The following is a 23,267-nucleotide window of genomic DNA, read 5'->3' on the forward strand; positions in this document are numbered from 1 at the left end:
ATACGTTATAATATCTATCTATAATCTATATAATCTATATAATGAATCCGTTTTCTATAAAAAAAAAAAAAAATGTATATTGTATGCAGCGATATTATAAAATGTATGTGTTATAAATGTAGCTGTTATAATTTTACTTATTAGTCATTATGTGTAGGTACTTCACCTATGTTAATTGGGTAGGAGAATAAAGTTAGCTGTTTCTAAACGTTTGATGCGACCCATTTAAACACTCTCTATTTAAATTAGATAATATATTTTATCGTATACCTACACATATTTCCATATTTCGTATCTAAATTCGAAGAGCGCACTTGAGTTTTTACCACTAACGCGCTATAACGCCATTGTTTTATGCACCTATCATGCATATTTGTATACATTACGATAAAAAAATAATAACGATAGTAATAACAGTAATAATCATATCATATTATAAATATATACGAGTATAATATGGATCAACGCAGCGGTATGTCGATAAAATTATGCGTTTATCCCAAACGCGTCGTATACGTATGTACATATATATTATATATAATACGAGTATATAGCACAATAATAAAAATAATAACAACAATACGCGATTGTGAAGAAAAAAAATCATCTCTGCAAAATCTTGCAGCTGGTGTTTGGCTGGTTTTTTCTATAGGTTTTTATATTCCCATACAAACGCCTACTTGGCATTGGACAACAATGCTCGATATGTGTAATAATATGTGTGTGAGTATGTATATATGTGTACACATGTTATAAATATATATATAATATATATATATATAAATATAATTGACGGGTCTAAATTTAATTTCGCTCGTAAAGGTGTCGTACACACAAAAGGAAGAGTCTTTTTGTTTGGGCGTTAATTCGGACCGGTGAAAAAAAAACCACGAGGGGATCGAACATTTGGTAAACGTCCAACAGCAGTGCGCCTTGGACGGATTTTGTTTAGCGTCGAAACGTTTCAACTGTTCCGAGAGCTTGAGAGAAAAAAAAACCATTGAGACTAAAGAAAAAAATAAACCGAAAAATTACTTCGACTCGCAGCAACTACCTACTACTTTTGGTCGTTTGACACGTATTCCGCAAAGAGCGATAACGACGTCGTACGCTCAACATAATAATATACGACATGCGTGTATACAGAATGGCCACTGTGTTTTTTCTATTTTTTTTTTCTTCGTGAACCTAACGCAAGAAAACGTGCAAACACAGTGCCCGGGTAGAGCCCACCCTGTGTATTTATATATTCGCGTTATTTAAAAATATATCGCTCGATCGGCGGCTAAAGCTCCGTCGATATAACACAATTATTGGATAAACGACAGTTTTCTAAAAGTGGTAATCTCCTCTCGAATTTCTGGGCGGAAAGTTTTAAAACTAATACCAGTCAAAAGAAGCAAACTTGCCAAAGTTTTTGCGAGCTAGCAGTTCTATAGATCAATTTGGACAAACGCTTATAAACGCCGCAAAAGTCGTGAACCGTAAAATTCCATTAGGTTTTAATAACCGCATTCTTCGGTACATTCTTTTCGATTGTCTACTCGTTTTTTGCGCTGTCGACAAGAAATAAAAATTAAACTAATTTTGTCAATATTTTACTTCAAATTGCGCGTGAAATTGTATTGTATTCCCGCAGGCGTGTTCTTTGTAGTGATTTAGCATTTGTTTTTCCCTTGAAAATCTGTATGCATCATCCAGCTCGCTATTTTATTTACGTCGTGTAGGTAGTTAATTAAAATAATTTAATTATTGTACCAATAACTGAATACACTGCAATGCGCATGGTTGTGTTGTGGAATTTTTATACGTTTAAACACGTCATTAACATGGGCGTATATAGCTATTGAGTAAAAAAAAAATTAATAAAACATTTTAATATTTACATATTTATTAGAATTTATTCGATGTGTTTAAATTAAAACCAATCAAAATTCTTAGGAAATATTATTATTATTCAAAATGTATAAACGTAACACGGTGTAACACATCGTTCCGTAATCACAACAACTATAGACGATTAAAAAGTATTTAATTAAAACGTCGTGGAACGAAATATAAATATTTTTTTTCAAACATAACGAACATCGACATCTTTTGAAGGGCGAAACCTACCTAATGTCCTTTCTGAAAAACGCCTATGCAAAATCTACTTGACGTAGATGACTCTAAAAAAAATGACGTTAAATACATTAATATAATAATGGCGTTGTGGTACGATGATGGATATAATATTCTTTTATTACATTCATATATTATCATCATCATCATCATCATCATCATATTATTATTATTATTCTCGAGTGGGACGAAAAATAAATAACAAACAGCTTAACAAAACATTTGCGCCGCTCAAACTATTAAATAACAATTAAAAACCATTATTCATCCCGTTATAAAACCGTAGTAATCTCGATTGTTTTTTTCTTGCTCTCGCCGTAGTTGTCGCCGACGCTTCCTGCCACCGCCGTGAACCGAAAAGAAAACTTTCCCAGTAAGCATGATGTTTTCATGAAAATTATGCGTTGTGGAACCTGCAGTCATTAAAAATAATAATAAAAAAATATATACAATTTTTCCACAAACTCATAAATGGATAATACCATTGAGCATATAATATTATACAGATACAAATATAATATACTCAATGATATTACAATATTATATAACCACGTCATACACACATTTTACAACACGTATTTGTATAATAATTAGTCAGTTATTGAATCGGTTCGATAAATTTATGACCGACATTAACATATTATTTAAATATTTTTATTCTTATTAAATAGTTATTCAGTAAAAAAAAAAAAATAGGTATAAATATAAATGTCCGATATAATGTCATTGGTTTTTCATCAAATCACTCTATTATTATAATATTATATTACACGACGGGACGATTATTATTATTTTATCTATAGTCTTCAGTGTTCACTTTTTCCTCTCACCTACGATAACCGATTTCGAGGTTGACCGACTTCAACGCGTCGACGACATTAAACGCACCGTCAAGGTCGATTCACTTTGGCCCTATCATTTTTCTCTTTAAGCTCGTTTATTTGTGCCCGTGCCGTTACGTTATCTCTTGTGTGTGTGTGTGTGTGTGTGTGTGTGTGTGTGTGTGTATTCATATTGATACATGATATAGCTATCATAAATCAACAAGGAGGCATATTATAAGCTATTTCGTCAACTCAAAATCACATAGAGCTATCTGCAAAACAGTAAAATAAATTTAGGATCACTCGTAAAACAACATTAATTTATAAGTCACCTTAGCGCTTTTTTTCCATATTACGCAACACATGACGATAATCGTAAAATTACATAAGCATGTAATATGTTATGTGTACACATTATATTGTTATTGTATATATCGATAGTTCAATCGTCGTTTATTAGTTGTGCGTTTATCCAAAGCTACGCCCGACCACCTACCCCCCAACCCAAATCCCCCGTGGTTACATCCATTTTGGTTTGTTGTACCGGAGGGATTTCAAAGCTCGAAGAGCATATTTCATTTTCGACAAATATACTGCTGCAGTGGCATTTGAAAAAAAAAACATCGGCACATAATGCCCCCTTCCCCTTCGCCGTCATCCGACTCAGTGTAGCTGACGTGGTCCGTGTGGTCGTAAAACTCTGCGCGAATTTCCCGATTATTCCGATTTCTGGCGTCGTTTAACAACCGAAATATAAATAATGCACGATAACGCATTGTATATTTTAATGCCAATGACATATTATTATTATTATTATTATTATCCCAGTGGTGACTATACTGTGTATAATATGTGTATGTGTGTCGGTATTATTGTTGTTATATATATATATTTCCATTGTCAGACCTACATGCTCATTGTATAATATTTCGAAAATATTATAATATTATGAACGGGAAACGATCCACGACGACTGGATGTGATATTATAATCGCAAAAGAATTCCAATAACCGCGTGAGACGGATTTATTTATTTTTTGTCCACAATAAAAACCGATCAAAACACGTGACACCTATACATATTACTATTATTATTATTATTATTGTACACAGTACCCATATATTGTAATACATCCGTCGTGTATATATTGCATTTTAAACATGCTTCGGTCGACGCGATATGGCTAAACACTCCGAACTACACTGTGTCTCCGTGTGCACACACATCACAATAATAATAATAATAATCATACTGTGTATTGTGTATACTATTATTCCAGTAGCAATATACTCGAATACAATAAATATATATTTCTGTGTTCTTTCATCGTCTCGTGTGGGTTGGGAGCTCTCGGACGCGAACGTATATACCCTGAATTTAATAATAATGCAGCTGCCGTCCGCCGGCCGGTCGCGTCGGCGCTGGAAGGCACTTCCGAGGGGGCGAGAGAGAGAGAGAGAGAGAGAAAAGGAGCCGGAGAAAAATAAAAACTCGGCGGCCACGACGACGGGCGAGCGGGCGGGTTTGCGACTCTGCGGCGAAACTCGCGCACAAACGATGCTTGGCATTAACCGCGATTCCGCCGCGGCCGTTTGCGCGGATCTGGTCACGCCTCTCCCTCCTTCCGGCCCTGCCACGCCGTAACCGATGATATCGCCCATACTATGACCGTATAAAATAGTCTATGTGTGTGTGTGTGTGTGTGTATATACGAACATAATATATACGGCGGCGAGACCCGAATAGTAGTATTTATATATATTATACTTTCTCGATATTATATTCTCTGACACCCCTCCTCATGACGCGGCAACCCCGCCACCGGTCAGTCAGACACCGATATTATCTAATGTATAATGCAATACAGCGACGAAACAGGTATATTATAATATATAGGTACAATATACGCATGCAGTTGCACATGCGCTTTTTGTGCGTGACGTTGCGTTGTCGTCCCAACTATATATATAGACCAAGTTTTTTTTTAATGTTTTTTTGTAAAAAACGCTCTTGTACACCACCACCATTCATCGAGATGCGAGCGACATTGACCTCTCGAGTTTAATGCAGAGCACAATATTTTTAATAATGTATATTATATACCTACATATTGGTGCACATACTCACGGGTATCTCGCGTACATACTCGTCGGGGGAATGTAAAGGCGATAATCGTCCCGTGACCCGGTATAATGTGCGCTCCACATAATATTTCGCAATATCGCCGTACAGTCCGTGTATAGATCATATAAATATTATTTATTCATAAATATAATATATATTATATTTTAAAAGTATCGACTCTCGTGCACACGAAAACCGTGTTTTGGTTTCTTGTTTTTCTCCGACAAAGCGCGTGATATTTATAATACACACACACACCGCATGCACAATATCTATATACATATATTATATACGAAATACGGTACGCTTATTAAAACGTGCATACAAACATGGTTTTTATGGGCCACTCTACCCCCTTCATCGCCACTAATCATATTTTCATGACGTTTTTATGCATATTATGTGTACGCGAGAAATTGCAACCACTGCAACACGTATATGCACTCGATAATATATATGGTCGGGTTGCGAGCGCAATAAAATCCTTCTTATTCTTATACGTGTATAATGTATGTATACGAAGTATACGCATTGTTATACGTGTGTATATGTGTTGGCGAATGTAATAATATGCAACCGCGGCCAGCCGTTTGTTGTGCACATCGTCCGTATAATATGCCACAAGTATAATATTGTTATTAGTTATACGTTGTTCGATCGTTTCGACGATATTGTCCCGCACCGAGACAAACTCTTCCGGTCGACTAGTAATCATAATATTATATTTTATAATTTACTCGTCTTTTTCGCGATACACAACTACGTTGTAATGCGCCTATATTATTATGTCGGTGTTCCGGTTCTTGACTCTGCGCGCTTCCAACGATTGATAATACACAGTGACTTCATACAGATCTATTAATTTCAAATCGAATGGTTGAATCATTATTGAACCACGAAATCTTTTAGAAAAATTAAATTGTAAATGTGTCAACGACCTACAGTACGGCGAAATTGTAAAAATAAATTCTATAGGCCCTCAACGAATGTTACGCGTATATGCATTTTCCGTCTATGTTTTATATATTATATTATATACATAATACCCATTATATAGCACAGGCGCAATATACCTATGCCAGTGTACCAGTTTGTTAGGTACCTATATTATAGTGTGTATACGAAATCAAACTGCGAATCGCCGCTGGCGCGAGTAAAATTAATAAAAACTTTGGGTTACGACGGCCGACCGAGAGCTTTTTTCGCCCGATCCGCGATCCGTAAAATACGCACACATAACACGTGTATATTATATATTATATAAACGAAAATGGAATAAATTAAAAAAGGTATATAATAGATACCTATATGGCTATATGTATATACATATTATATTATGACAAACAGACTTGGACGGCGCCTCCGGTACGGATATAACGCAATTATAATATATGTATTTATATATATATATATATACGTATTACGACCCCGCCGTCGAGGACCGAAATGCAGCGCGTGTCTTATGCACTATATAATAATATAGCTGTATGGCGCAGACTTGGGACCACGCCAAACCGTGTGTATTGTCGTCGGCAGTGTGTCTGTGTGTTTGTGTGTATATATATATATATATAGGTGTATTTGTAATGGGTATACAGCCCCGATACGCGGTTCCCCTCCAGCCGTCTTACCGTTTGAGGTCCGCAAAACCGAATTGAATTTTACCTCGGTTTCGAGCGCTCGTTTTATATACGTAGTCTGGTAGTCTATATATTATATATATATATAATACGGGGGCAACCGTTGCCCCGGCGTATATATTATTTTTATTATTATTATTATTACATGTATAATGTGTATATATATATATATATATATATATTATATATATATTTTTCTTTTTTCGTTTAATTTTTTTCCTCTTTAAACGACGTGCAGCATTCCACTCGTATGCGGACGACAATCGATTTATTCGCGGACCATATAGTCCCGTGTGGTTGGCCCATGCGTATGAGTTATATATATGTATGCATTTTTCGACCAACGGTCATGTATAATAGCATCAGGCATCCCGCGGTATACGATGCCTTTTTCTATATATAACCTATACCATTAACGGAGACGAGATGTGTTTATATTATTTTCTCCCGCAGTTTGTGCGATGTTTTTGCTAGGTACTAATTTAAAACCCTTTTCGGGTGAATTGAATAAACTATATATAGCGTAGCCGTAATCCGGCATTCGTAAACATTTCTGAATTAGAATAATAATTAAAGAAACTGAAAACATAATAATGTATATAATAAAAGTACATCTTGGAATATAGGATAAAAAATAGTCTTAGCTGCAGCTGACTACAAGATTAGTCTCCGAGTATATTGTTATTGTGATAATTATTATTATACAATTATGATAATTACATGACAAACTTAAAGACATAAAGTTTTGCATTACTTATAAAACAAAGTCGCACCCTCCATGCGAATATTGTTGAAATTCAAAAATCAGTGGAAGCAAAGGTTTTCTGTTTGTCGTTATAAGTTATATTGTTTGTATTCCTGTTTAAGCGGAGGGTTTTCAGAAAAATTACTATTCGAAGGAATTCGTCTGACGGCTGGGCGTGTAATTCGAAAACTCCCTAAACGACAAAAGCCGAAAAAGATTTGTTGTTTTAGCACCGAACGCGTATATATATATATATAATAAAAATATATATTGTATTAAAGTACCTATTCAATATACCTATATATTTATATATGAATTGCTTTGTGAATCGTTCGCTGCAAAAATATGTCTAGCAAAAGCAATTTGTCCTAAGAACAATATGTAATTGGCGAAAACAAAACGTCGCCGAGCAATTACCCGTCTGAGATCATAAATAAATCTATATAACCGTATAAAATTCGGTCGTTTGAGCATTATTTTGTGTGCTGCACGGTCTTTGAAAAAAGTAGGTCAACTCCATCGTATCCGAAGATTAGTCGAATCGCGTTCCTCTTTTGATACCTATTAACCACGTTAAGGAGAACCGACAACCGTGGTCATGGTGGTCTCTTATATATCTATATACACACATACTTACCAAACATATATATACATTTATGGGTGTATGAAAGTGTGAGTGTGTATGTGTGCATAGCATATATACCCTGTAATATAATACGTAGCTGTATATTATATGCGCGTTTACTATATATATATATATATATATATATATATATATGTAGTCTCGTTTCATGTTTTTATCCGGTCGCGCACAGAATTGTTGAAAAAAATAAATAAAATATTTCTGCGACTATTTTACTGGAGTAATTTATATTCCGAGGCGGTTTATCATCCATATACGCGTCGAGTATACGTTTTTGTGGAGTGGTTAATAGCGAGTACCTGTACATAAGAATATGATATACATAATATATGTTCATTATATATATATATATATATATAATAGACGTATATATAAAGAAAGAGAGGGCGAGAAAGAAAGAGATAAAGACTAACGCGTGTATTTGACGTACGTTTCACGGGCTTCTTGACCGGTAGGCAAATAATGATTAAACTTGCAAAACTCGCGGAAAAAGGTTCTTTTACTTTTTTTTTAAGTTTTTAGTTATATATATATATATATACGATATAATATATGCATAATACTTTGTATATACACGACGACTATGACCGCATCGGATTCTGTAGGTATACTTGAACATGCTCGAGATAACGGTTCAAAGAAACAGGACAATTCACTTATCCAACAAGGAGTGCGATCTCCACCTGCCGGTTAGGCCTCCGTCGAGACCAAACAAAACAAAATCATCGGACCAACAGTGAAACACAGCGTGCGTCAGTGTTACTGTGCAGATGTGTGTTTGTTTGTATGTGTTGTGTGTGTGTGTGTGTGTGTCGTATATATAAATCGAACGTCTGTTGAATAATAAATCGACTGACGAATGGATTTTGACGGATTTTTGTTTATTTATTTACCTACGTCTTTTTTCTCTTCATTCCTCTTCGGTCCTTCCTCTTTTATTCGTCATTAATGCTGTAGGCTGCGCCGCATCGTCAACACGATAGACAACCGTTTACTGTTGTGCATACAACATTTCCATTGCTGATTATTGATTGCGTACTATCATTGTATAACAATATATGTACATGTGTAATATACTAATATTATAACATCGTGCTCGAGGCTGTGTGTATTCATGCGTTCAATTCCGATGTTATTGCGGAAATGTTTCCAATTAGATATATATAGGTAACCCAAATATTACGTTCAAGTAATGAAAACAACAAACAATAATATTATCGTAAAACTGTGTCTCGTCGTCACTTCGTGGTCGTCGCAGATAATATAATATGTGTCAACACTTAATTAAAACGCAATCATTAAGGTCTATTCAGTTTTTCGCATAAAATTAAACACGCGCTTACAAGCAATTATACTATAACTAATATATTTTATTAACTATGACATACTACCAAGGCCCGAGTTTCTGAGTATACCGCAGAAATGTGTATTGTTATATGTACAGGCAATATTAATTTGCCTGTATTATGCGAAAAATGCGTGCTTGTCGAAATTCTCTTCAGAAATTTACCTACTTTAAAAATGTATTTTATAACATAAATTAGAATAAAATATGACAAAGACGAAGACTGTTAGAACAGTGATAAAAAAAAATACTCCCTAGAATAAATAATGACATTATATTAAACAAATAAACACAGAGAGGTTGTATTGCGAAATCCCTCCATTTGTATGATCCTTATTCAAATCCTATTTGACACAAATTCTCTACGACAATGGAATTGCTACCCTTAAAATAATATAATAATAGCATCATCTGATGAACAACTCCTCCCCTCGGTTAGGATTAAATGGATGAAAGAGAAAAAAAGAGAGATTATACGAAGAATTAAAGATAAATAAATATTGATGAAGCTGACTAATACCGATTTGTATTGTGTAATCAACTCGAAAAATCCCTTACAAAAATACTATCGTATAGATTGTATAGAATTAATATAAAAACGTTATCTACTCGACTGAGTTTTCTAACTTTCTAATGTATTTTTACAGTTCACCCGAATAAGCTAAACGGTTTTATACATTTAAAAAATAAACCAGAAAATATTTTCAAGATAAAACAATAAGTTACTAAAAAAAATGTTGATAAAAAGGAAAAATATAAATAACAATAAAAACAAACGAAACATATTATTTTGTGTTATCTAAATGAAAACTCCAAAATATTACGATGTAAAATATATATATATATTCGATGACAAACGCGTAACGTTTTAAAATATATATATATAAATATATAAATAACACTATTACAGTATTACGACGTTATCATTTGCAGTTATACGAACGACGAGTAGATGTACATTATATAATATTATGATACGCGCAATTAGTAATATTACCATCTCGATCACTGCCGGGTCATTAGGGGGAAAAGGTGAACGAACCGCCCGCGTATTACAAACACAACAATAACAGTAATAATATTAATGTACATTAATTTCTCGTGTATACCTTATGAGCTATTATTATTTATTTATCTGTAATATATTAAACTGAGATCTGTTGTCGGGTACACATCCCCAACCACTCTACCAATCCACAGAACTTTCGCCACAACCGCATGCTTAAATATTATAATACGATGTCGACCGGCCGGGTGGCGGGTGGCAATGGCGGTTATACGCAGTATGATAATAATTATTATTAAACTAAACGAACAAATCACTCGCAGTTTGATCAACGGCAATAGAGGCGACGGTGGCCGAAAAATAAAAACGGTAGTATATTATGTTGAAATTTACTGCACGCGGTTTTTTTTAAACTTTTTTTTTAATTAATATACTCGGATGCACCGTGTAGGATTTACAATATAATATTATGATCTACAGAGAGTATTTTTTTGTCCGTTTTCCACCCACACGACAGTGTATCGTTTGCATTTTTTCGCTCTGTAATTAAATACAACGAAATATTCGTTTATATATTTAACGTAGTTTTTTACATAATAATATAATTATGTTGTATATTCTTCTGGGCCGTGATGTATAACTTAGCCACCGACGAGGAAACTTGTAACGCACAACGAGCACGTAAAAATCTCGAGCGCGAACGTATTATAATATAAATAATATAATAGTAGACGACTTGAATAAACTTATACGACCGCCACACGTCACGCGCGGTTGCTGCGGTGGCGTTGGCGAGGCGGTGCAGAGCGAACACAGAACGGGTCAATGTTTATACTTGCGGGCGGCGGCGGCGCTGGTGGAATGAAATAGTATATAATATATTTTATTTTCGTGCGTTTCACACTATAGCTTTTAATTCCGGCTCCCTAAAAACAGAGTCTTAAAGGTGTTCGTCTCGCAAGATTCTGTCTAAATCCGTCTGCCGTCATCTCTATTATAATATAACGACACCGCCGCCCGGTATACGACCCGCCTCGTTTTCTCGGTCACGCGGAACGATAACGACTTACTTATATAGGTGCGCACGATCGCTTTTCTCCATTATATAGCGACTGAGCCAATTTCTAGAGGACAGTTCGACTATTGCTATACATTGTTTTGAGTCGACGTCGTAAAAAAACATGTAAAATAAAAAACCAATTAAGACGGTGTGTCGCCGTATAGATTATAATAATGTACGTAATACTTATAAATGCCACGAAAGTAAGCGCTTCGATATAGTAAGCGACCACGACTGTGTTTAGGTCGTACACTCGCCGTGTTCGCGGTACAATCGGTTTTCTATTATAAAAAGTGCAGATATTACAACGATATAACGTGGTGCGCACACATAAAATACGAGTACGATCTGTGCAGTGCACCGACGAGACGAAAAGGAAAGACCGCGCCCATTATTATAGGCAATATAAGTGTGTACATGCAGGTGAACCGTTTAAATAATATAAATTCGCAAACGCGGTGTCCGTACGTATAGGTAGTGCTGCAGAGTGCATGTTTTGAATACTCTGCCGATTCGTTCACGCGAAATGCACCGTAGGTATGCAAATCGTGTATGTATATGCGCGAGACGCGACGAGACGCGGTAAACTTGTTAATTATTATGTCTTGCCGGTGTGTGTGTGTGTGTGTGTGTGTGTGTGTGTGTGTGTGTGTGTGTGTGTGTGTGTGTGTGTGTGTGTGTGTGTATGTGACTATTGCTACAGCTGATCCGGGCGTACGATTCCGCAGTTGTAGGTACGTGTAGTGTGTACGCGCGTACTTCGTTGAAATGGCACACTACAGCATAGAGAGAGAGAGAGATAGGACGAAGACAGACGGAGAAAACTTTAAACTTTAAACTTTATAAACGTTAGATTCCCGGGAACGTCACGAGTCAAAAAAAAAAAAAAAAAATGGATTAAGCGCAGAATTTCCCGAATACTATACGGGAGAAAAGTTTTGATGAACGCACGAACCGGGGTCGGCTTTGTATCAAAATTGAATAGAAATCATTTGCGAGATCCACGCGCTCGACGTTCACATAATGTATGGGTACTTATACCTTACGTTTCGTAGTTAAAAACTATTACGTTTCATGTATATTATATAACGCGTACACCGGCGCCGGATGAGGCGAACCGCTGATGGGTGGGCGATTACCCCTCCCGTTATACGCTCGAGAGGCGATATAAGACTGTAGAGGTACTTTTGAATAATTTCGAATTCGATTAAACAGTGTAATGTGCTTGCCGTTCACGTTCGTTACGTGGAAAAACAATTACCAAAAACATAAAAACACGTCTCGATGCAGCGACATAATTAAAAAAAAAAAGAGGTAAAAATATTCGGTTCAACCGTCGGTTTTGTGCAAGTTTTTATTGATAATATATTGTATTACCACTCGACCCATTTCGTATATTTATACTCTAAGGCGACGGCTGCGCGTAGAGTGCAGACCAAACCGAATATTCGATATGATTATGGTTTTTTGCGCGACACGTACACCGCCGGCAAGTGGAATAATTTTATATTTTTATCATTGCCCGACGACGATGGAAACGACATTTTTTTTTATATCAGTTAAAATCCGTATAAAAAAAAACTCACGGTTGTATGCAGCTACTCAATTTATTTTCCTCAAAAGAACTCCACAAAACACTAAAAAAATTAGTTCAAGCAGTTTACCTGACCCTTTATTAACCCACTTTATAGTACAACACGATTTACGTGCAGTCTATAACTATTAACGTGGTAACTACGTATGTTATAAATTTTTTTTAATATATTAATATATATTGTTGTAACGTAATTCAAATACCTTTGTAAAACGTCCTCATTTTTTTTTTTAGAGAGAAGTGCTGATAAAATTCCGTATACGCAACTACTTTATTGTTCAACGAAATTAAAATAACTTTTACACATTTAAATAAAAACAATTATTATGCTACGTACTTTAAAATATTAAAAAATAAAAGCTTCTGTCGGCTGTAAAAAATAAGTCGGCAAATGGCATATCCCTTTGTGAATAAAAATATATAACGAACAACGCTTCGAAATACGCACTTAATAGAAACAAAACAATTTCTACTATCAGAGAAACGTACGTAGCCCAAGAATATTATGTAAATATTCGTGTTTACGATGTTAGAAAATAAATTATGTTTAGTGCTCGAGTGTGCATCATATTATAATATACCTTGCGACACGACTGAGCAAAAAAAAAAATATACATATGTCCTATTATAGTGATGTAACTTTAATGGACAGTAAAAATCTAAAATCATCTATCGACGGACGCTATCGCAATTAATATCTCTGCGACGGGCATTAACAAAATAATATCACTAATCATCGGACTATAATGTTTTGTTCCATTCGTATTCCTCTCTTTGTTGAACGGTCGTCGTCCACACGAGGTGCATCTATACGGATAAAACCCGTTTCCCCGGTGCAATGCGTACCTATCATGTAGTTACGTCTCATTAACGAAGAATAAAAACCGTGGTTAAGCATTTTAATAATATTATATTGTCGTGTCTGGGTCGATTTATAACGTGCGAACGTGTGAAATATATATATGAAAAAAAAACTAAACAGCACTGTCCGCACACATATTGCGATGTGTGTTTCAACCAAAACATTTCAAATACAATCGTTTCGCTTACGAGTTGAAAAAAAAACACAAAGAATAATAAAAACGTGTTTAAAAAATAATTAAACCATAATAGTAATAAATCAACAACGGCGCGGCGACAGTTTCACGCGCGTCGGAATAGTTTCGGTTCCTATAGCCAGTATAATATAACGCCTGCTTTGCGCCCAGGCCAGACACGTTTTTATTTTACGCGTGTGCAAAATATTATTATGGTTTAACTCGATCGTTTCGCATCCACCGCCTATAGCCTGACTTAACCAAATCCCTGTTTTGTCAACACATAATAATATAACGTATTTTTTTTTTTTTTATTGTAGTTATTATTACTATTATTATTATTATTATTATTATTAAGTGCATCGTATACGTGTTTTAATAACAATTTATATTGTATACTCACTACACACTCTGCAGATGATCGATAAAAAAAATATTACTATATCTCGGGTTCTTTCCCCCTACGTGAGTCATATATAATAATAATATACTAATCGCCTTTGTTGCTTCTTAAGCGACGCATTCGTGTATGAAATTCCATAAAATTTGAAATACAAAAATGTAAATAGCTTTTTACTGTACCAATTTACTCATGGCTCACTTAATCTCGCGCACACTGCAGATTGTGTGCGTCAATACATAATTTAATAATATATCAATCATAAACGTTTAGGGGTCTCGTAATAAATCATCTGTATAGTGTCTATAATTTTCAATATTTTGCAGTTTAACATGCAAACGAATCGATATAGAAAAAAAAATGAAAAACACACGTGTAAACAATAATTATTTAACTAGCATTTCGCCGAAACACTCATGAATTTGACCTTGGTTGTTTGATAAGTGATTTAGGCGACCACGAAAGGTTAAAGACACCGTGCTAAAGTCCGACGGTTCATAATAATTATTTATCAACGCGTTCTTTCAATATTATGCATTATATTTAGAACGATTCTTGGTACGAAAAAAAATAGGTATAAATGCGTACATTATTGATTTGTGGCATATATGCCTTGGAATATTTTTCTACTCATTAGATTTCTTTTTCATTTTATATGACATGCAATTGCTGACATTACCAGTAACAAAGGAAAACCTTTTATAAAACGTCATCGCAACAGAGAAATCACAGCGCTATACTCTGACCTTAATGCATTTTAAAACATAATGTATTTGGTAAAATCGTTAATACTTGCGGATACAACGGCTGTGATTGCGCTGCAGATAATGTACACATTTTATGTAAATTTAACGTCGCCTATATGGCTATACGAACAAATACATATTAATATACACTTTTATAGAACGCAACGGTCATAAAATCATATTAAAAACTATATGTACCATTAGTTAATAATAGATACATATTATAATATTAAAATTGTCTATGCACTTAAAATTGGCCGCGAATTCATAATACAACGATATATTTTAATATAAGTATAAACGGTTGTATTGTATGAGGTCCTAGTCGAGATAATTGAACAATATCATGAAAACTAAAAAAAACGTTGTATTATAATTTTAATCTTACTCTATATAATCTGTTGTTGATCACTTGTAACGGTTTTTTGTTGTTGTTGTGTTTCAGATGTTTCGCGCACGGACCGTGTAAGCCACACCGAATCAAAATGTTTGCGACCAACCGCGTCTCGGCCACGTGGGCCTTCACCATATTGGCCGTGACCGCGATGATACGGGCCCACTGCCCGTCCAACTGCTCGTGTGACGATGACACGCTGGTGGTGCTGTGCAAAGAAGGCAACCTAGACGTGATCCCGATCACGCTGAACCCGTCCATCCAAAGACTGATGCTCATGTACAACCGCATCAAGATCGTGGACGCGTCGTTCCAGTTTTACGGCGCCCTGCAGTACGTGGACATATCACATAACCACCTGGTGAACATACCCAACAAAGGATTCGAGGCCCAGGATAAGCTCGTCGAGCTCCACCTGAACTTCAACAAGATCTCGTCGATGAACAACAAGACGTTCATCGGGCTAGCGTCGCTCACCATACTAAACCTGCGCGGTAACTATCTGGAAGACTTACCCGACCGGCTGTTCGCCGCGATGCCCAAGCTCGAGGAACTCGACTTGGGCGCCAACCGCATCACCCGCATCGATCCGGCTTCGTTCCAGGGCCTGACTCGACTCCGGGTGCTGTACTTGGACGACAACCAGCTCCGGGCTGTACCCACGCCCGCATTCAAGTTCCTAGGAAACTTGGCCGAGATGCGCATCGGCCTGAACGCGTTCACTACACTGGACGACGATTGTTTCGCGGGGCTCGGCCGTCTGTCCGTGCTCGAGCTTACCGGAGCGGCGTTGATCAACATCAGCACCAACGCGTTCAAGGGACTGACCGTGCTCAGGCGGCTGGTGCTGACGGACAACCGGCTGTCGGCCATACCCACCAAACAGCTGTCCGACCTGAACAGGTTGGAAGACCTGTGCGTGGGTCAGAACGACTTTGTGACGATCGAACCGAACGCGTTCAAAGGACTGGCAAACTTGCGATCGATCGATGTGTCCGGCGCGTCTCAGCTGTCCGTCATAAAAAAGGGCGTGTTCAACGACAACCTCAACCTGGAAACGATAAACTTCAGTAGCAACAAACAGCTGGCGACCATCGAAAACGGTGCGTTCATGGGGCTTCCCAACCTCCGTAATCTGATAATGCGCAACAACGCGTTCACGTCGTTCGCCGAGGGGATGGTCACGTGGCAGGAATTGCAGCAGATCGACCTGACCGAAAACCCGCTGGTGTGCGAGTGTTCGGTTCTGTGGCTCAAAGAGCTGCTGGCCCGCCGCAACACCAGCCACGTGAACTGTGCCAGCCCGGCACCACTCAAGGATAAACCGCTCAACTCTCTCGGGTCCGACGACCTGTCATGTGCCAAATACTACACCAGGCAACAGGCCATCGTGGGCGCGGTGTTCGGGTGCACAGTGGCGTTCATAGCGCTCATGTTGCTGTTGGCGTACCGGTTCCGGAAGCGTCTGCACCATTCGCTGAAGAAGACGTTCTGGAACAAGGAGACGGTAAACCGGAAGGACCTCGAATACCAGAAGACGTTCTCGGACGACGAGTTCATCGTCCGGAATTCTAACACGCAACACCACGCCGGTCCTCACGGCAACCAAACTCAACAGCAACAGCAGCAGCAGCAGCAGCAGCAATACCACCACCACCACCAGCCCCAACACCACACCCCGCAGCAGCACAACCAGTACCACGGTGGCGTACAGCATCACGGCCAGCAGCAGCAGCACAAGCAGCAGCACCACCACCTCCAAAACTTTCAGCAGCACATTCAGCAGCAGCAACACCAGCATCACGGCAACGACCATCACATGATGATGATGATGTCGCCGGCACCGCCGCCCCCACCTCCGCCGCCGCTGCACCACGGCACGTACAGTCATCACAACCAACACTTGTATCAGCCGCAACAGCCGCGCCACCAGAACACGATGCCGCACCGCAACGATAAGCCCATACCGGTCACGGAACTGTAGCTAGAGCTTTTCGCCTCGACGCCGACGGGCGAGAGGCGATACCAGACCGCCGGCACGTCCGACGGTACAACTAATGTCACCGGTTTTTCGTACATATCCGGCGAAATAAGCAAATACGGAGGCGGCGGCCAAACGCTGAACAACCGATCTCTGCCACCGCCCGGTTACCGCGTCTACCACCCGCACTCTCTCCGCCGTTTCTGCGACTCTTAAGCCCAGCCACAAACAATACACACTTGCCGACGACCCCGTTCTACTTGTCCCTCTGCCCCTGACGACCCCAATCGCACTGACAAAAAAAAAATCCTACTTGCGCACGATCCCCTCGCCACCCTCCACCACCTGACACGTCATCCACTGATAACCCGATCTCCGGCTCGAGTGCTACTCGGACGTCGTGTTGTCGTCTCGACCGTGCCGGTGGCTGTGGAGAGGAGGAGAGGTCAAGTGGCCTTTGTAAACCAGTTATGCGTCTCAACGATCGCGTAACACGCAAAGCACGCGCTACGCCTCGTTGTAGGCACGTGTCGGTATATATATAGTAATATATATATATATATCGTTTGATAAGAAATTCGAAAGAGTAAAGACTGCAGTCGTTGTGTTTCATGGGATACGTTCACGATCGAGTCCGAAAAAATATTCAATATAGGAAAACCAATGCCGTCGCGGCCGCCGCTACCAACACATCAACAATTTACGTGTGTTTGGAGAACGTTGGACACTCACACACACACACACACACACTCACACACAGATCTAGATCTAGTCGTAGAATATTAGTATAAAAGATTAATTTGCAAAAAAAAAATTTAAGTTTTGTAAAAAAAGATAAATTAATCATTTTCCTTGTTGTATTCTGTTCGAATATTTATGTGATCCATTGTACGAGTCAGGCGTTCTTCTATAAATTAATAAAAGTATTGCTGTTGTAATCCAAACCCGACGATTTTTTTTTTGTGCTAATAATGATCAATTTTAGAAATCGTCATTATATTATGTGTAGCTCTCTACTTTTTATAAAATTATTATTACTATCATAATATGTATGTTATACATTAATATTTAAAATAACTTACTTAACATAATAATTATTCTCTTTTTTTATATAATATTATACTATTCAATACGGTTTCATAGTGTATTATACGTCATTATGTTATAATGGTATTTTTCTAAAAAAAAAAAAAGTTTAAAAAAAATGAAATAAAGAAAATTCATTTTGATTATTAGTAGTGTTGTTAGGGTTGAAAAAAAATATTATTATGCAACTATTATAATACGTCTTTGTGCTTATACGGAATGTTTTCAATTAAGTAGCTTTAGAAAAATAAATGCACATAACAATGTTATCTAATGAAAATCTGTTGCATTTACCCGTAACGAAATGCATGGCCGACCACTAAACATCGGTGTCGCATGCACTGTGTCGATATACATTATGTATTTCCCCACATATCACACGGCCAGATTCCCGTAGAGTAGTGACACACACCACACTCTCCACCGGATATATAATATTATTCTCTCTGCTGTCTATCGTCGCCGTTGGATAAATGAAAAAATAAATGTTTAAAACGATCTTTCACCGTTTATTGGTAAATTAAATTATTATTATTATAATTCTTTTTTATCACTCGTTTTCCAATAGAGGCTCAACGGTCATTCGATGTCAATGATGCGATCCCATTTCCACGGTCTCGCTTTCTATTAATTTTTAATTTTTAATTTTTTTACTTATTATTATTCGATAACAATATCTATACACAACGATATCAGTGTTATTTTTCCACCCACTTGCCGCCCATCGCTCCAAGCTCATAATAATCTCATATTTAATTATTGTATACGCGTATATCGTAGACCGTTTCCGAGCGACAATCTGTCGAGTACTTCGAATCTGTCCTCACTTGAGTGCATAAGGTGCTTTTACAACACACACGCGGCGACGTCGAGCAACACTCTATATGGACGGTGTTTAAAAACCGTGTACCCTCCGCCGGCGCGTTTGAAAATGTTTAAATGGCCCCCACTCGACCGCGTTAGGTATTTGTCGATCAACATACATCGACGGCTGCTTCGTACAACGGTTTTAAACGAAACACGACAACCGCACAGGTATATTGTGTTGTAGTACTGCAATAGTGGTTGTGACGGTTATTAGATGCCGTCTTCCATCGATTTTTCGGTCGGTTTTTATTAAAGCGCGTTTAACGATTCAAAACAGCCGATGCAACACACGATAAAACAAAATAATGTTATGTAAACGAATGGGTCGCGTAGCATTACGGTTTAACCGCGGTTCGGTGCAGTTAAAAACAAAAAAAAAAATAAAAATGAAAACGTCGTAAACGACTATAAAGCCTCTGTGATAATGATATTTTTGCGTGTGCTTGTCATTTCAACAGTATATAATAACGATGATCGTTTTGATTAATCATCTCTACGTGCCCCCACTCCCGGCGAAAACGCATTCAATTCCTACCCAGTACGTAATACCTACTGTGTTGGCGCGCGCGTACATCTGACCTCTGCAGAATTGTCACATACTTTTAACTTGAATTAATTACACGTAAATTTGAATTAATTTTTATTATTATTTTTTTTTTTACTCGCAAAAATAATTAACAACGACCCTTCTTCCGACGCGTTTCTCTTCACGCAATTTTTTTTTCAACTACTCACAGCCTTCGGCGAAATATTTAACCACAAAGGCGCTCTATTATTCATGGCCGTATGAACTTCATTATTTGTCGCTATCATTTTTTTTTTTTTGTAAAGCTCTACAAAAACCTCTTTTATTCGTCGAAACATCGTATTATTTGGATTAGGTACAATTAATTTATAAGGAATTTACGTCGTTTCAACGCATTGCCCTGTCTATTTTGAAGTTTACAAACACAATTAAAAGTTGACGCTCATATTCGGTTAACACAACACATAAATGACAATAGCATTTTTCGAGAAAGAGGTTTACAAAAGTGACGGTTATGAAAAATCCGTTTGTCCGATATTCAAATACAATATGACCACACGACAAAGCTTAATTATGTATTTTAATTTTTAACTAGTCAATTGGGATGTTAATATATACGTAACACACTGTTGGAAAGTGAAAATAAACAAACAGCTTGAGATATTTTAAAAAGTATTACTAAAATAAATATATATATTTTTTCTTTTTTTACCTATAACAGTTACTAAATAATCATTCGTTGGTGTAATTATTTTTCTTAATTTAAAATTAACATAATCATTATTACGGAGAATAATAGCGCCTTATCTATTGCCATAAATAAATAGGTCAAATATACATACATATAAATATACTAGCACGTGTATACCATGTACTACATTGATATATATATATATATATATATATAAATATATTTATTATTGTAAGTGTGAAAATAAGAACGACCACATTGCTTAATTGTGTCAGTTATCTTTATTTACTGATTTATTGGTTTATACCTATACCGTATCAGGCCACTATGCATTACTACGATATTATATTTGTTTATTGTATGACGGTAATAATAATATTATATTATATTATATTATTAAAACAATCGTACAACACGTACCAACAGGCAAACGAACGGTCGTGTAAAAAATTAGTATTTTTTTTCAAACCTACCTTCTTTTAATACTGTATAATATAATACAATATTCTTATTATATTATAATAATGTAATATTTTTACATTATAAGTGAAAATCTTGATTTCCGTGTTTGTTTCGTATTATATATATATAACATTATTACCTATATTATTATTATTATTATTATTAATTATTATGTGTATAATATATATTATGTAAAATGCATATCATTTGTATTTGATTAGGCTATAGTTGCGAGCGCGATTGCTCGAATTATTCGAGTTATAACGTTGTATTATTTTGTACTTATATATAATATTATAGTGTATAAAAATGTATAATTGTGTACTGTACAGAATGTTAATTATATTTGATGCTCATAAAATTACAAATGTTCATTTTTTTTTTTTTTTTATATACGACACCCACATCATTGTCCCTATAATATTATAACATAGTGTTGTGCACACATTGCTACAACAACTATTTAAATACCGGCAGAGAGCCGCTCGCTCGGTCAGTGCGGGCCGGACAACCACACTTAACAGATCAACAGACGTGCCCGGTGACGATTTTCAAATAATATCGTACGAAAACGCACATTTTATTTGGTCGTATACGGGTGACTACATGCGCACTATATAATAACAGATACTCGGGACTATGATCATATATGTACGTAGTGTATAATAATAATATATCCCATGTAGACCAAAAGTTCCGGTTCGTTTTTTACGTTGAGTTATTGTTATAAAAGAATGAATCGATAACGAAAAAACGCAGGAGAATATAATAAATATAATAACAATAATAATCGTAAATAAAAGTATAAATGTTTTTTTTTTCGTATCATTTATCACCACTTATATATTATGATATATAGAGTATAATATTAAAAAAGTGATTGATAATAATCGTTTTTTTTTCTTTAAATTAGACTACCGCTTTGTTATTATTATTGTTTTAATTTTTTTTAAATTTAAATTTTATAATTTCCTTCCAACCCTTTTTAGGTAACGATTTGGGTACTGTAGTAAATTATTCACGATAACACAGTACAATAATTAAAATCACCGACAAAAACAACAACACAAACCATAAAGGATTATTGTAATAGATAGCAGTCTATTAAGTAATAACCCTAAAGACGGTATTGCCCGCATTAAGTAAAATAGTTTACAATAACAACAACTAGATACGCGTATAATCCTACCGGGTTAGCAACTACTTATTACAAATATTGCAACACGATAAGTTATAACTTACTGTACTATAACAACAGTATAATATACAAATTATTATCCGTGTGTCTGAAATTATGTAAATAAAATAAAAAAGCATAAAAACAAATACAAAATAATAAAATTACATTATTACTACAGTAAATTACTAAAATGTATACAACAAGTATATTATGCACGCGTCGTTGGTTAAGTCAGTTAAGTAGCTTATCATCGATTATAAAAAAAAAAAAAAAAACTAGACGGTAAACAAGATAATATGATAAACGCTGTGCTATTTTGTCGGGAAAAAATGAGGAGCAGGTGAGATAAAGATTAAAAAAAACAATTAAAAAACGGACTACGGAATCACATTATTATGTTGTTGACGTAATCGAGACAACCGATGAAGGTATTCCCGACGATTTAGACTGGATAAAAATATTATTTTTTCATTATTATTGTATAACCAAATCAACAGAGCTTTATTTTTCGAAAACACGTATAGATGCAACACGCATTATCTGCGCATCAAAGCAGTTATTGAACTGTAATGAATATCAAACTGTATTGAACAACATAATAATTACCCATCAGTCATACGTAAAAACTATTCAATACTAAGTATTAAGTAGACAACATAACGTAATGTTTCAATTTCGATAAACTAAAATGGTTATTGATAATAATTATTATAGTTTCAAAAACAATTAAAAATTACCAAAAGCAAACGAAAACTAAATAATTGTATATTTTAAATTCCGAAAAGAACGGAAAT

The 23,267-nt window shown here is 36.2% G+C and overlaps 1 protein-coding gene across 1 annotated transcript in view; it reads left to right on the top strand.

Annotated features, from left to right (window-relative positions):
* The window catches only part of LOC132923730 (SLIT and NTRK-like protein 5), a 37,425-nt gene extending 15,764 nt beyond the window's left edge, over positions 1–21,661 (top strand). Inside the window, exon 2 of the mRNA XM_060987679.1 lies at positions 15,732–21,661. Coding sequence (XP_060843662.1) covers positions 15,772–17,664 — 1,893 coding nt within the window. The 5' untranslated portion in view covers positions 15,732–15,771 and the 3' untranslated portion in view covers positions 17,665–21,661. The remainder of the gene's footprint in view (positions 1–15,731) is intronic.
* Positions 21,662–23,267: the final 1,606 nt, after the last annotated feature.

The sequence above is a fragment of the Rhopalosiphum padi genome, chromosome 3 (genome assembly GCF_020882245.1).
Source record: "Rhopalosiphum padi isolate XX-2018 chromosome 3, ASM2088224v1, whole genome shotgun sequence".
Lineage (NCBI taxonomy): Eukaryota > Metazoa > Arthropoda > Insecta > Hemiptera > Aphididae > Rhopalosiphum > Rhopalosiphum padi.